This window comes from Chiloscyllium punctatum, chromosome 16 (assembly GCF_047496795.1).
Source record: "Chiloscyllium punctatum isolate Juve2018m chromosome 16, sChiPun1.3, whole genome shotgun sequence".
Lineage (NCBI taxonomy): Eukaryota > Metazoa > Chordata > Chondrichthyes > Orectolobiformes > Hemiscylliidae > Chiloscyllium > Chiloscyllium punctatum.
In genome coordinates this window covers 18861541-18878403 of record NC_092754.1, presented here as the reverse complement: position 1 = coordinate 18878403, position 16863 = coordinate 18861541, and the positions used below count along the sequence as shown (strand labels likewise).

Below are 16863 nucleotides of genomic sequence, written 5' to 3'. Positions count from 1 at the left end.
CTTATTCTCCAAAACCACCTGGTGGAGTAGTGCTCTAAAAGCTAGTACTTCCAAATAAACCTGTTGGACTATAACCTGGTGTAGTGCGATTTTTAACTTCGATTTCACCATAAACACTGATGGAACAATGTTATATTGAAATGCTACAAAGAGGGGTGTGTGTTAGACTGGTGTAACAGTGAGAGAGTGTGTTATAGCAGAGACTAATAGTGAGGCTTGTGCTATATCAGGGTCTTATAATGGGGAGATGTCTTTCATGAAGATGCTGTAAGAAGGGATGCGAGTTATATCAGTATTACAAGGAAAGGTGTGTTTTGTTATATGTCTGTTACAATGAGGAGTGTTTGTTATATTATAACATTACTGTCATATGTGTGTTACATCAGAGTGTAACAGTGTGACAGTGTTGTTTTATATCAGAATGTTACAGTTATGTGTGTGATGTCTCAGAGCATTACAATGAGGTGTGTATATCAGTTTGTTGTAGTGGCAGGGCCTGTATTATTAAAGCAAGTTATAATTAAAACATATGAACATGTGTATATTATTATTATATATATATATAATGTGTGTTACAGAGAGGTGCATGTTTTCTATCAGTATCAACATGAGTGACATGTTATATTAAATTGTTAGATCAGTTTTAAGTCATTGCAACACTGCGGGGTTATGTGTCATATAAATGTGTTAAGTGAGGAGTATGTATTTTATCAGAGTGTTACAGTGGGAGATGTGGTGTTACAGTGGGAGATGTGTATTACATCAGTGCTACAGTGGAAACACTTATCAGAATAATACAGTAACATTGAATATTATATCAAGATGTTATTGTTGGGGCTGCTGGATCACAGTGTTACAATGAGTGGAAATGTGTATATGAAACTGCATATGGTGCATACATAAGGTGTGTGTTTGGTCAGTGTAGCAATGGTCTATATTTGAGTGTTACATTAAGAACTGTGCCTTATACTGTGTGCTCGAATGAGGGTATGTGCTATATCAATGTAATAGTGAGGGATGTCTGCTATTATTAGTGTAACAGAAAGCAGTTGCTTTAGGTATGTGTTTTATATCAGTCTTATAGAGGTTTGTATTTTATATTAAGCTGTATTAAAGGGGGCAATGAGGGGCTATATGTTAGTTCGATGTAGCTGTGATGGGTGTATGTTATTATCAGAATGTTACAGTCAGAAGTGTTCCTTACATTTGACTGCTACAGGAAAGGTGTGTGCTATATCAGTGTAACAGTGAGGCACAATATTACAGTGCTGCTATATTAGAATGTTACAAGAAGTGGTGAGTGTTATATTGTTCTTACAGTGAGGCCTGTCCTTTATAAAAGACTGAAACAGTGAGAGGTGTTTGTTATGGGACAGTATTACACCGAGAGGAGTGTGTGCTATTAGGGTATTAGTGTGTTTATATCGGTGTAATAACGAAGGAAGTGGGTTATGTCAGTGTGATAGAGTGAGAGTGTGTTATATCAGTATTTATAATCTGGGTACATTTTAAATAAATATTACAGTAAGAATTGTGCTTTATGTCAGAATGTTAAAGTGAAATGTCTGTTACTATCAGTGTGTTACAATGAGGAGTGTCTCTTATATGTGTGCTACAGAGAGAGACAATAGACAATAGACAATAGATGCAGGAGTAGGCCATTCAGCCCTTCGAGCCTGCACCGCCATTCAATATGATCATGGCTGATCATTCCCAATCAGTATCCTGTTCCAGCCTTATCTCCATAACCCTTGACTCCACTATCTTTAAGAGCTCTATCCAATTCTTTCTTAAATGAATCCAGAGACTGGGCCTCCACTGCCCTCTGGGGCAGAGCATTCCACACAGCCACCACTCTCTGGGTGAAGTAGTTTCTCCTCATCTCTGTCCTAAATGGTCTACCCCGTATTTTTAAGTTGTGTCCTCTGGTTCGGCACTCCCCCATCAGCGGAAATATGTTTCCTCCTGCCAGAGTGTCCAATCCTTTCATAATCCTATACATTTCAATCAGATCCCCTCTCAGTCTTCTAAACTCAAGGGTATACAAGCCCAGTCGCTTCAGTCTTTCCGTGTAAGGCAATCCTGCCATTCCAGGAATGGACCTCGTGAACCTACGCTGCACTCCCTCAATAGCCAGAGGTGTGATACAGAGCATTGCTGTGATGGTCTGTACTATTATAATGTTACAGTAAGGTGGGTGTGTTATATCAGTGTTCCAGTGAGGCAAGTCTGTCATTATCAGTGTTACAGTGAGAGGTGGATATTTGATAGTTGCAACATTGATGTACGTGTGCTACATCAGTGTGTTTCAGTTAGAGGGCTGTGTTATATTTCAGTTTTGAATGAGATATATATTGTATGATATATCAGCATGTAAGGCATGTCTGTTCGATCATTGCAACCGGAGTATGTGTTTTCTCACATTGTTTATGATAGGAATGTGTGTTATAGAACATAGAACATAGAACAATACAGCGCAGTACAGGCCCTTCGGCCCTCGATGTTGCGCCGATCAAAGCCCACCTAACCTACACTAACCCACTATCCTCCATATACCTATCCAATGCCCGCTTAAATACCCATAAAGAGGGAGAGTCAGAGACTTAGTGAGAAATGTGCCTTATATTACAAAGATATGATGAGACTGCATTACATCAGTCTTACAGTGAGGGGTGGGTGTGTTACACCAGAGTGTTACTGTTAGGGCTGTGTGTTACACCAGAGTGTTACTGTTAGGGTTGTGTGTTATTTTAGTGTTGCAGTGAGAGATGTGTGTTGTATCTGAATGTTACAATGAAGAGTGATGGGGAGGTGCTATATCAGAGTGTCACAGTGAAGGGAGTGAGGTGTTATTATCAGAGGGTCACAATGAAGAGTATGGGGTGTTGTATCAGAGTGTCACACTTAGGGGTGTGTGTTATTTCAGAGAGTGTTAAGGTGAAGGGTGTGTTTATATCAGTGTTCTGGTGAGGGGTTGTGTGTTATTATCAGAGTGTGTTACAATGAGGGGTGTGTGTTGTATCAGAGTATTAAAGTGAGGGATGTGTGTTGTATCAGAGTTTGAAGATGAGGATGTGTGTTATAGGGGTGTGTGTTGTATCTGAGTGTTAGTGAAGAGTGATGGGGACGTGCCATATCAGAGTGTCATGGTGAAGGGTGGGAGGGTGTGTGTTATATCAAAGTGTTACATTGAGGGGGTGTGTGTTACATCAGTGTTAAGGTGAGGGATGTGTATTATATCAGTGTTATAGTAAGGAGTGTGTATTATATCAAAGTATTACAGTGAGGATGTGTGTGTTCTATCAGGGTGTTTAGGTGAGAGGTGTGTATTATGCCCCTATTACACTGGATGGGGGGGGGGGGGGTGGTGGACGTTATATCAGTGTTAAGGTGCCCGGTGTGTGTTGTATCAGTGTGACAGTGAGGGGCGTGTGTTATATCAAAGTATTACAGTGAGGGTGTGTGTGTGTTATCAGGGTATTGAGGTGAGGGGCGTGTATTATGCCCCTATTACACTGGATGGGGGGTGGGGTGGACGTTATATCAGTGTTAAGGTGCCCGGTGTGTGTTGTATCAGTGTGACAGTGAGGGGCGTGTGTTATATCAGGGTGTGACAGTGAGGGGTGTGTATTAGAGTGTTACAGTGATAGGTGGGGTATGTGTGTGACGCGCCGTATTTACTCGGTCTCTGTAAGAGAGGATCTGTCTGCGTGGGGAAGTTTGCAAAATAGCTCAGACAGGAACGGGAGAGGCACTGACCGATGGATGTGTAGAGCTCCTATGTTCAGCAGCTAATATGTCTTACTGGTCACAAGGCCTTGTACTGAGTGGGTTCAGAGGTCCTTCCCTCCCCCTCCATCCTCACTGGTCTGCCCTTCCAGTGTCCTTTACGACCCCAGCTCGCATTTTCCACGCTCTCTCCCTGCAGCCGCTCCTAATGTCTTTAGCTCCTGCCGTTAAATTGAAACCTTCTGTAGAAGCTGGCCGGATCAATAGCGGCTTTCCCTTTCACCGAGTGTGTGCAGCAACCTCTGACCTTGCCACACTTGCCTCTGGATGTGAACGGACATGTGTAGCTGATATAAATCTCAAATAAACACTGCTATCGTATATTGGCAATCACGAGTGCCTTGGGGTAAGGTGTCAGTCACACCCGTTATGCGCGGTACAGTACAGCCTAGCTTCACTTGGTTCACGAAATATGATGGAGCCATGCAGCACAGGAGCGGCCAATCGGCCCGTCGTACTTGGATTCTGGATTAGTGGTGCTGGAAGAGCACAGCAGTTCAGGCAGCATCCAAGGAGCAGCGAAATCAATGTTTCGGGCATTGCCTTTATTCCTGATGAAGGGCTTTTGCCCGAAACGTCGATTTTGCTGCTCCTTGGATGCTGCCTGAACTGCTGTGCTCTTCCAGCGCCACTAATCCAGAATCTGGTTTCCAGCATCTGCAGTCATTGTTTTTACCCCGTCGGACATGTGCGGCCTTTTTGAAAGTCATTGCAACCAATTATTTTCAGGCCTGAGCTCCCTCTATTTAGTTCTGCAACTGGTTTCTCCTTCCGGCCTTTTCCCAGTTTCCTTCAGAAACACAGTATTGAACCCGCTCCCGGTTTTCCAGGAGAGGCCAACCGGGTTGTAAGGAGCTGCTAGGCAAAATCAAAAAGTTCTTTCTCATCTCCCCCTCTTTAACCAGGCGCCATAAAATCTGTTCCGGCCGGTTACTAACGCTCCCATCTGGGGGACCAGTTTCTTCATTGGTACCCCGTCAATCTCCTCCTGCATGGCGAATGCCTGTGTTAAATCTGATCGGATCCTATTGGAAAGAGATCGATCCCGGCCTCTGCATCGTCTGACACAACTGATATCTTTTTCCACCGATCCCCTGTGTGCTTTCTCAAAAGAACCGAACATCCTTGCGGGTATGAAAGAAAGCCCGAGATTCCTTGTATCTTCTGAAGAATCGTGAACTGTTGGGAAAACTTATTTGACTTATTAGTGTCCGTTATGGAAGGAAATCTGCCGTCTTTACCTGGTCTGGCCTACATGAGACTGTCGTCGCACAGAAATGTGGTTGACGGTATCTTTTCACTCTTAACTGCTCTCTGGGCAATTAGGGATGGGCAATAATGCTGTCCTAGCCAGCGAAGCCCACATCCCGTGAATGAATTTAAAGAATTAATTGGTCTTACCACCTTCAACGATGTATCAATGTACAATCCAAGTCTCTCTGTTCCACACCATCAGATTGGAGATTGAACCAAAGCCTGCCACACAGCCAAGAGCTTCTCCTGAGATCATGGTGTCATGGTAATCCAGAGTTCCAAGTTCATGCTCTGAGGGTTTTGATTCAAATCCCATTTTAGCAGCTGGTGGAATCTAAATTTAAATCCTGGAATTGAAAGAGGTGGACACTGCAGGGGTGAGAGTGCTCTATCTTCACTTCCAACTCCATGTTCATTTTGCCCCTTCCCTCTCTCCCACACAGTTGATGGTTTACATTACCCTGAATGGGCTTTGCCTGTAATTATTCAAGTGGCAACACAAGTGATTTATTGGTGCTGCTTAATAGGGGAAAAAAACAGTGATTTGGTGATGGTGAGGGGGGGGGGGGGGGGATCATTTGGATGTGTGTGATCGGATGTCCGGATATAAAACAGAACTGGAATTGAAAGCCTGTCTCAGTAACGATGACCATGACAATTCTCATTGATGGCAGTAAAAACCCATCTGTTGACAAATGTCCCATAGGGGAATAAATCAGCCGTCCTTGTCTGGTCTGTCCTCCATGCAACTTCAGAGCCACAGCAATGTGGTTGACTCTGAACTGCCCTCCGAAATTATCATTGCAAGCCACTCAGTTGGAGGTGGATGACAATTGCTGCACTTGCCAGTGACACCCAGTTCCCATCAAAGAGTAAGACCATCCAAGAAGGAAAGCTCTTCTTGATTTATTGAAATGCAAACTTGTGCTCAAGATAGTAACCACTTCCAGATTGATTCAACTCCCTACCCTTCCCCTCAGGCTATTGGCTACGTACTTCTTGGGCACAGGCCCTCATCTAACAGTTCAGTCTTCACATGTCAGACTGGAGTTTACAGTTGAAACAGAAGTACTAACACAGTTCAAGTATCTCCAATCAGAAAAGCCACACTTGACTGTTGGAAGGGATATTTAACTCTCGGGACATCACAGCTGGTCCATTTTCTGTCTTCAAACCAATGTTCACAAAGACCTGTCACTTCCCAGGGAACACAGAAATCACAGAAAGAGGAGTCTATTCAGCCCCTTCAGCCTCTCTACTATTCAGCTCATGGTTATAGAGGCATAGAAACAGACCTTTCGGTCCAACTTATTCATGCTGACCAGGTTTCCTAAACTGAACTAGTCCCATTTGCCTGTATTTAGCTCATATCCCTCTAAAATCTTTCCTATTCTTTCCAAATATCTTCTAAATGTCGTAATTGTACCCATCTCTACCACTTCCTCTGGCAGCTCCTTCCATAAATGCACCACCCTCTGTGTGAAAAAGTTACCCCTCCGGTCCCTTTTAAATCTATCCCCTCTCACCCTAAACCTACGCCCTCTAGTTTCGGACTCCTCTACCCAGGGGGAAAGACGTTGGCAATTCACCTTCTCTATGTCCCTCATGATTTTGTAAACTTGTGTAAGGTCACCTCTCAGCCTTCTACACTCCAGGGAAAGAAGTCCCAGCCTATCCAGTCTCTCCTTCGGACACAAACTTTCCAGTCTCAGTAACACCCTTGGAAATCTTCTTTGCACCCTTTCCATTTCAGTAACATCCTTCCGACAGCAGGGTGACCAGAATTGTAGCAGAATTGTTGATCTGCACTTCCACCTCACTCATCTGCCTCTGCTCCATTTTCTTCAATAACTTTACTCAACAAGATCCATTTCCATCTTGAAAATTTCAATGAAGCTGCCAGGATCCAAGGGTTTTAAGATGATGACAGTTTGAGGTTTCTGCTACCACTTGTGTGAAAGATTGTTGATTTCTAATCCTCCACCACAATTTCTGTCCAGTCTACACATTTGAATCTTTTTTTTTCATTGTACTTGCTTTGAGTAGATCATCCTTCAACCTACCCAACGTAAGACAAAACCAACCAGTTTTTGTGCAACCTGTCCTCATAGTTTAACCCTTTTATTCTGGTGATAAGTATGTAAAGTCCAAAAACCAGTATTTCATTCCGGAGGCTAAAAACTGATGGCAGTACAGCAGATTGTATCTGACAAAGTCTGGGTATCATTGAGATCTCAAATCTTTCCCTGTGTATTCCATACAGCATTTCAATTTTTAGACCTCTACTGGCTGCTAGTGGTTTGTGCACATGGACACACAAATCTCTCTGTTTGATCGATCAATAAATATTTTGGGTTTGCCTTTTCGGACCGTAAGTTAGCCTTCCTTATTCCAACATTGAACTCCACCTGTCCAGATTTTCCCCACTCACTTATTTTGTCTGAATTCCTTTGTAATTTCTTTCTCTCATCCACAACATTACTATGGCTCTCTGACTCTGATCTCACACCAACTCCCAACCTAATAAAGAAGGCCTTTTGTTCCATAGTCATGCAATCCTACAGCACAGCAACAGACCCTTCAGTCCAACCAGCCCATGCCGACCATAATCCCAAAATAAACTGGCCCCACCTGCCTGTACTTGGCCCATATCCCTCCAAATCTTTTATATTCATACCATCAGCCTGTTTTGCCACTTTGAAAGACATATCCAATTTGTTCCAATCTGTGGCCTATGTCACCATAGCTCTGCAAATTGGTTCTTTCCAAGTATTGGAAGACACTATTGAATTTCCTTGTGCAACCCAATCAAACAGCACATTCTACATCATAACAAATTATACAACATCCTAACTCCTTCCACCATAGCTAGTTCTTTTGCCAATAATGATCAATCTGTTAAATCAGCAAGGAAGTGGATACTGCAGATTCTGGAGATTAGAATCTAGATTAGAGTGGTGCTGGAAAAGCACAGCAGGTCAGGCAGCATCTGAAGAGCAGGAGAATCGACGTTTCAAGCCAGAACCATTCCTGATGAAGGGCTTTTGCCTGAAATGTTGATTCTCCTGTTCCTCGGATGCTGCCTGACCTGCTGTACTAAATCAGTCTGATCTGCAGTCAGAGATCTTAGCAGCTATTTTCTATGGAATTGTGTCTCGGAATAATGCATCGCTGGATATTTTCCAGCTACTGTTAAGCATCAATAACTACTCACTAGTGATCCACTGTGGAACAATTGATCCTTGCAGTGGGCTGCAGGAGATGGGAATTCTAACTCTGATCTGCTGTCTGACATCCCAGCCCCGGGATATCACTCCATCCACCCCCCCCCCCCCCCCCCCCCCCCGCCCAGGATACTAGGATATCATCATTCCACCGCCCCCCACCCCCCGCACACTCCCAGGATATCATCACTTCCAACCCCCGGCCCAGCCTTGTCATCTCCTGTAACAGGAATGGCTTATTCTTGAGATAGTGAAGGCAGAAGTTTGGAAGGGCAGACCCACCATCTGAACCCAGTCCGCTCTCCCCCAATCCCCACCCCTGTGACCACAGTCTGTACTCACATTTCCCCTCTCTGTAAACACAGACTGAACACCAGCACTGCTCTCCTCAGTAGCACAGTCTGAACTTGCTCTCCACCCTGTACCAACAGTCTGAAGCTGCACCACCCCCCAACCACAGTCTGACCCTAGACTGCCTCCCTCCCCACTCCAGAACCACAGGCTGGACCCAGACACCCACCCGGAACCACAATCTGAACCCAGACCGCCCCCCCCCCCTCCTGTAACCACAGTCTGTACTCAGACTCTTTCCCCCCCCCCATCCCCCTTACCACAGTCTCAACTCAGACCCCATTTCCCCTGTAACCATGGTCTGAACACACCCACCCGCTACCATAACCATAGTGTGAACTCAGATCTCCTATAAACATACAGGCTGCAAATAATATGGAGAAGATTGAAAAACAAATTCTAAGCTGACCTTTGAATAATTTTGGCCAGCTAATAGATCACCCTCCAGCCTGAGTGCTAAGAGCTTGGGTAATGTTCATTAGGCCTACTGGGAGCCATGTGGCTTCATCCTCCATGGTGCACTCACTGAGCATGCTCAGTGTATTAATTAGCCAATCCCCCATCACCACACTGGTGCCAAAGAATATCAAAGCCTTTTGTGCTAGACCATGAAGTGAATTTAAATGGAAATGACAGCTCGGTAATAAGGCTTTCCATCGAACACCGCTCCCCCCTTTGGGCAGAGAAATGACGAGTGCTTCACGCTGAAATGTTGTTTATTTATTAGGAGTGATTGTCTGCTGTGCCAGCTCACACAGAACAGTTATTGGCAGAGTAAATGGAGAAGTAATGAACAGAAAGCAAAGATTATCCTATGTGAATCAAAAGAGCACTTCCAAATACAGGACTGTGTCACTGCACCTGAAGCCTGATGTCTAGGCCTTGAAGCTTCTCACACTCCTGAACTTAACACAAATCTAAATTCCAGGCCCAAGACTTAACCTTTTGAATGTAGTGGAGGTTGAGAGAAAAATACTTGTTTGATGTTTGTATTTTTGTTTTAGATTAAAATTCATTGCTGATGAGCACAGAGTGTGCTCTCTGTCTTGGGTTCACAATTTGAATGCCCTGAGCCTTCAGGGTACCTTAGTGCTCTTTGGTATGTTATTTTCCCTCCTCCCCCAATAGTTCCATGTGTAAAAGCCCAACATGGTCTGGTTTGATATTCTGGCTCATGCCAAACTCACTCATTTCAGCTGTTTGTAGATATGGGCTTTCATCTTCGGTCTCAGTGGCCTGGAAGAGAAGGGGGAGGATCAGGCTGACTTGCTGTTCCTGATCACCATCCACAGTTGTCTTTGGTTCTGCCTCTGGAGGAAAGGCCTGGAGCCCTGAGATATAGTATTTGTATTCTTCCTCGTCTCACTTATCTCTATCTCTGTAACCTCCTCTAACCTCACAATCTCTTCCTTCTTTTCTAGCCCCTCGGACATCCTCACTCTCTTCACCCCTCAGTTTAAACTATACTTTCAGCAGCCTATGTCCTGGGTTGGGAATTTCCTCTCACTGTCCTTCTATGCCTCTCCACCCCTTCAGCCCCTCGACCTTCTTCCACTTCCTTTTTCTCTGCACACCCCCGCCTGTTTACCTTCCTCCACCCCCTCCAACCCCATGCCCCTCTAACCCCTCTACTTCTCTGCACCTCCATCTCCCTCCATTCTTCTATCTCCCTCCACTATCTTCATTCCTCTGTTTCCCTCAGCCTCTTAAAATCTTCACCCCTCTTTCTCCCTCAATGTCCTCTGCTGCTTTATCTGCTTCTCTCTCTACTGTATATCAAATTTTGATCAAATAATTGCACCCATTTCTACTATCTCCTGAAATGTCTTGGTGTCAATGTTTGTCTGAATTATGCCCCAGTGAAATGCCTTGGGATACTTTATAGTGTGAAGGGTGTGGGGAATAGGCCAAATCATTATCGTCTGGTCAGTCTGATCTTGGCAGTGGGCAAATTACTAGAGTCAATGTTGAGAGAGAGAATTAATGGTTACTTGGAAAAGCATGGCCTAATCAAGGATAGCAAGCTTTCATTTAAGGAAGGTTGTGTCTTACTAACCTAATTTATTGTTTTTTAACAAGTGACAGGGAGGATTTTTGAGGGATGTTGTCTACATGAATTTCAATAAGGCATGTTACAAGGTCCCATGTAGCTAACTGGCCAGAACAAGTACAGTTCTTGGGATATAGGGAAATGTGGTAAGGAGGGTCCAAGTTAGTTCAGTGAAAGAGGAATGGCCAATGGATATCTTTTGTGAATGGAAAGCAGTTTCCAGTGGTGATCCAGAAGGTTCGGTTTGCTGTTTGTGGTACGTATTAATGTGTTTAGGCTTAAATATGGGAGATATGATTGGGAAATTTGCAGATGACAAAAATCAGCCAGTGAAGGGGATGTTGTTCATTAAAGGATGAAATCAATGGGCTAGTTGCAAAAAGAGGCAAATGGAATTCAATCCACTGAAGTGCGAAGTTATGTATTTGGAAGCATAACAGAACAAAGGAATACACAATATACCATGGAGATATTGAGAGGGGGAAGGGAAGTGAGGGACTTTGGAGTAGATATCCACAGGTGCCCGAAGGTAGCAGAATGAGTGGTGAAGAAGGCATATGGAATATTCTCATTCCTTGGCTGAATACAAGAGCAGGGATGTAATGCCGGAGGTATATAAAATCAGTTAGACCACAGCTAGGGTTTTGTGCGCAGTTCTGGTCCCTGCATTGCAGGCGGGACAGAGTTGTTTGAGAATCGTTCTGGAAAGAGAACAAAGGAGATTTATAGAAATGTTCCCAGGGTTTGAAAATTGCAGTTATAAGAAAAGAGTGGATAGGTTAGGGTTGTTTTCCTTAAAACAGAGAGGACCGAGGGCGACTTAATTGTAGTGTGTAAAATAATGAGGGGTTTGCATAGAGTAGACAGGGAAGAGCTGGTTCGAGAGTGTGCTGTTGGAAAAGCACAGCAGATCAGGCAGCATCCGAGGAGCAGGAGAGGATGCTGCCTGACCGGCTGTGCTTTTCCAGCAACATACTCTCGACTCTGATCTCCAGCATCTGCAGACCTCACTGTCTCCCAGGGAAGACCTGGGTTCCCCGAGCAGAGGTCGGTCACCAAGGGGCTGCAGGTTTAATGTGATCGGCAGAAGGATTGGAGGAAACGTGAGAAAAGTCTTCTGTTCCCCTAGAGCGTGGTGGCTCTCACTGTCCGGTTGAGTGGTGGCGGTGAAAACCCTTGCCTTATTCCGCTGGCACGGGCGAGGTGGGCCGAGTGGCCTCTTTCTGTGCTGTCATGGTTAGAACTGTGAAATCAGCCTTGCATTGTTGGTGAAAGGGAGCAGAGTGTCCTGGTTGCTCGGTTGTTGTGGTCACTAATCCTGACGGGCTCTCTCTCTCTCTCTCTCTCTCTCTTTCTATCCAAGGTGCAGTTGACTACCTCACCAAGAACGTGAGCCTGTCCACACAGAGGCGGATGAAGTTGAGTGAGCACTCCGCTGTCCTGGGTTTGCTGCAGGTCGAAACGGGACAAGCTTATTGAGGACGTCCGACCACTGCGAGAGCTCATGGAGCAAGGCCACAGAGAGAGAGAGCTCTGCCTGACCAGTTCAATCTGGGACTGAGATATTGTCAGACCCTCCCAGACAGAGGTTGACCTTCGCTCCTGGATTTCTAGTGTTCTCTACCACCCCCTCAAACTGACCATCTCGTAATCCAGGAATGCCCCCTCCTACCCATTACCCTGACACCTGGGAGCGAGACTACTAAGGGTCTAGTATCCAGCCCTCCCAGAATATTGTATATCTGCTTTGACAATATTTGTAAGTGTGTCTTTTTCTTTGTTGTTGTTGAACTATTATGCCTGCTTTTCTCATGAGAGACTGATCCCATGGCGGAAGCTGATGGTGAGGGTGGTATTCATGCTTCCCCTCCCCTCTCCCCTCCACCTACCAAGAGGGGCAACAGCTTGGAAACGAGATTCTCCCGCTCACACACACAAAACGCTTCGACACCGCCTCACCTGTCAGCGGTAGGGCCCCCAGGCAGCTCCCGGGGCCAGAGGTGAAGCGGGAGCCTCTTCCCACTCATGTCCAGCTGGAAGGAAGACATTAGACACACCACACTCCATCTCAGCACCGTTTAAAAATCGACCAAACACCAGTTTACACCGCTTTACTTTTAAGGAACGCTTCACTTTTGGGGGGAACAAGAATTGGCTTTGAATTCAAAGCGGAAATCTAACGGAGACTGTTTCTTCAACAGGAACTAATTGCACCTCTAGCACAAGACAGTTGACAAAATGGGACCAGAAGAAGGCGCAGCAGTTTGTATGGGGTGGGGTTAGGGGTGATCCTTGAAGAGTAATTACGGTCTGTGTAAATCAAACAAATGCTCCTTTCACCTTAATGTCAGTTATTAATGGGTCAGTGAGACTTCATGACATACATAACCATTCCAACACTGAGCTACAGCAAGGCTCAAAATGCAAACGACTCTTGCAGTTTGGTACTGGATTGCCCGTGGAGTTGGTTTTTTTTTTAAGTTGTATGCTTTTTGAGGGCGCCTACTGTTCGGGCCTGAAGTCCATCACTGTTTATATCTCTGCTCCTACATTCCTGCTTTCATACTCCGGGCCATCCTTGTGACTTATAGTCCAGGACAGCTCGTAAAGGACCAAGTTGGCAGTTCCGAAAGCGATTTGTTTCAGTAAATGAATCCAGGAGGGGTGGGGAGGGGTTTTTTTTTTAGCCCATGGCCTGACTGAACGACAATGAGAGAGTTTGCAGCGATCTGACTAAGAGCAGGTGGTTTCTTCGAGACTTTGAACAAAATGCAGAGTTCCGAACACCAGATGTCTCTCTCTCTCTCTCTCATGGTCCAGGATTGCAACGCTCCATTTCCAATGGGTCATGTTTGGTCCAGCCCGAGGCCACACACTCACTTCCCCCACCTTGTGCTGTAACTCGGCGGTCCCCTTAACCATTTCTTCATTTACTGGAACGAGAAGGATTTTTAAGTCTACAACGCGAGGATATTGGGTTCCGTGCATTTTACTGTAATCAAAAAAAAACATCCAACAGAACTTTACCAATATTCTATAGACATTCTTGGCATGTTAGATTCTGATAACTTTCCCTCTTCCCCCTCATCAAACCCTTTCCCTCCCTTCCTTTCTCTTCTCCGCTGTAACTTGTATTGTAGAATTGTCACACGACCTTTTGAAAGAAGTCCCAATTCTGTCTTGACTGCATTTAATGGAACTGGGAGGTGCTCATTTTAGCAGCCGCTCAATCCCCGGAAAGCGCCGGGTTGGTTGGGGTTGGGGTTGGGGGGGGATGGGGCGTGTGAGGCTACATCAATGTTTGCTCGCTCTTCAACCCCCGCCCCTTCTCTCCTGAAGTCCCCTCCTCCCCCTCGTTGTTTGAAGCCCTTCCCCACTAACGCGTGGAGGTTGCGTCATTTCATATGCTCAAGGCTGAGTTAGATAGAGATCTATTGTTTGTCAAGGGTTATGGGGATAGACCAGGAAGTGGAGTGAAGGTCATATCAGTTCAGCCATGATCTTATTGTATCCTGGGTCAAGGGGCTGAATGGCCTATTCTTGTTTTTTTATATATGATTTATACCTGAACAAGGAAAGCTATTACTCCACTTGATACAAATAAATCTGTTTAAATTCACAAAGCAGATACAAATTAGTCCATATATATAGTGAACACTGATAACCCCACCCACAAAATGTCATTGAATGGCAGGACTGACTGAAGATGCTAAATTCAAGATTAGAGTGGTGCTGGAAAAGCACAGCAGGTCAGGCAGCCTCCGAGGAGCAGGAGAGTGGATGTTTCGGGCAAAAGCCCTTCATCAGCTTTTGCCCGAAGCGTCGATTCTCCTGCTCCTCGGAGGCTGCCTGACCTGCTGTGCTTTTCCAGCCACCACCCTAATCTTGATTCTAATCTCCAGCATCTGCAGTCCCCACTTCTGCCTGAAGAGGCTAAATTGCCTCTGCCTGTCCCAATGTTCCCACCCTGACTGCCCCTCAGCTGTGACCAGCTCCCTCGGCACTGACTAGAACTCAAACCTGGGAAGTTGCAATCAAAATGGTCCCGGCCCGCACATTCCAAAGCCTCACAGAGCCAACATCAAACTTTTGTGGGTTTCTCTTCAATTTTGTTGCTGAATAGGGGTTCAAGGGAGGGACTTAAAGCAATACATATGACCAAATAAACAGTATTGCAGTCCAGGCTGCCAACTTGGCTGGATGTATTCTGGGAGGTTTCATCGCCTGGCCTCCTGCACCCTGTTCCCTGAACCAGTCAGACAGCTTCTTTTCCTGCTCTCCCACATCTTTCAAACGGATAAACAAAAGGAACAAGACTCTCAAATTGCTTTGTGATTTTTTTTCCCTCAACTGAGTGGCTTGCATCAGTATCCTACAGATTAACACTGAACAATCCTGGAGGTTTGGCAACCCTGAGAGTCGTCCCACGTATGGATTAAATCTGGGCTGGTGGAGGAGCTGTGGGACAGTGAAGAAAGCCCTACCATGGTTGATGGAAAAACAGTTTATGTATAAATGTCAAATATCTGAACCCCTAGCACTGGGATTCAGCTTATGAGCAAATCCAGCTTCATTGTTAGACTTTTAAACATGTATTTTTGCTCAAAAGCACCTTATAATTCCATTAAATGTCCAGTCTAGCTCAACCTTGTACCATTAGCAGACCCTTCAACTCACTTCTCACTCCCCTCCCTGACCCCTGTCTCAATAAGTCTCCTAGCTTCTGTGCTTGTTTCTTATAATTTGATTGAGCATGTGTGTATATAAAACCACTGCATAATTTATTCTGCTATGTTGTTAATTATAGAGTAGATGGGAACCTGTACTCGCATTTACATACAGTCAGTAGATGTCTGGCTCTTGTAACCTGCTATAATTGTTATCTCATTAAAGGTTAACTGAAACTAGCCATCACCAGGCGTGTGTGTGTGTGTGTGTGTGTGTGTGTGTGTTTGTGTTTGTGTTTGTGTGTGTGTGTGTGCGCGCGCGCGCCGGTGTGATATTGTGTGTGTAATTGTCCCTTCCCATTGAAGATTCAGGTACCCATCTTCTGTTCCATGGGCAAAAGCTAAACATGAAGCCTATAAAGTGGGCTTCTGGAGACAAAGCGTTTGAGTTTATTAAAAACTGACACAGGGCTTCAAAGTCCTAAGTGCACCAGCTTTGAGGAGAAAGCATCAGAGAAATCAGGAGGCAATGAAAAAGTGATAGCAATCGTGGGTCTTAAAGCCTCTGGGTGATGGGACAAAGTGAAGATTGAAGAAGGGAAACAGTTGGCAGGACAGAGTGGGGCCAAACTGAATAAGGCACCAAGGAAAGAAAAGCTTGTATTTATGCATAACCTCAGGACTTTCTAATGGACTTCACAATGAAGTGCTGCTGCTGTAGGGAACATGGCAGATAATATTCCCACAACACGTTCCCACAAAAATGCAAAGTGATAATGAGGAAATATCCTTGAGTTGTGTTGCTTGAGGGATAAATGCAGGCCTAACTTCAGTAGAATTCCCCTGAGCTTCTTGAAAACAGTGTCATGTGATCTTTTATATCCATCTGAGAGGACCTCAGTCAATATCTCATCAAAAAGGACAGTACTGTAACTCCAACAATGCAGCATTTGGTTAGTACTGTACTGCACTGTGACTGCTGATCTTGAATTTGTGCTGAAACCTGCAGAGTGAGGCTTCAAGTCACAGGGCAGAATCTTCAGCCCCTAGTGCTGGGAAGGCAGGGGGCAGAGAGCACATCCCAGCAGGCAGGATGGTGGTGAGCTCAATCTCTACCATCTACCCTCCCCACCCCTCCAGAATTAAGTTGTTGCCAAGAAGGCTCATGACCCTGCCCTAATGCCAAATGAGGCTTTTAAGATATCAATGAAGGATCACTTAAAGGGGATCTTCCCACTGCTCCTGGGATTCACAACATGAGGCAGGCCTGACAATATGTGGCCCACTCACAGAGCCCTTCAGAGAACATCTCCGGGACACCCGGACCAACCAACCCCACCACCCTATAGGCAAACACTTCAACTCCCCCTCCCACTCTGCCGAAGACATGCAGGTCCTGGGCCTCTGCCATCGCCACTCCCTTACCACCTGACGCCTGGAGGAAGAACGCCTCATCTTCCGCCTCGGAACACTTCAACCCCAGGGCATCAATGTGGATTTCACCAGTTTCCTAATTTCCCCTCGCCCA

The 16863-nt window shown here is 45.3% G+C and overlaps 1 protein-coding gene across 6 annotated transcripts in view; it reads left to right on the top strand.

Annotated features, from left to right (window-relative positions):
• LOC140487011 (paired box protein Pax-7) overlaps positions 1-14431 on the top strand; it is a 159558-nt gene extending 145127 nt beyond the window's left edge. For all 6 annotated transcript variants that reach the window (XM_072586367.1, XM_072586370.1, XM_072586366.1 and 3 more), the window contains one exon: positions 12032-14431. In XM_072586367.1, coding sequence (XP_072442468.1) covers positions 12032-12147 — 116 coding nt within the window. In that variant the 3' untranslated portion in view covers positions 12148-14431. The remainder of the gene's footprint in view (positions 1-12031) is intronic.
• Positions 14432-16863: the final 2432 nt, after the last annotated feature.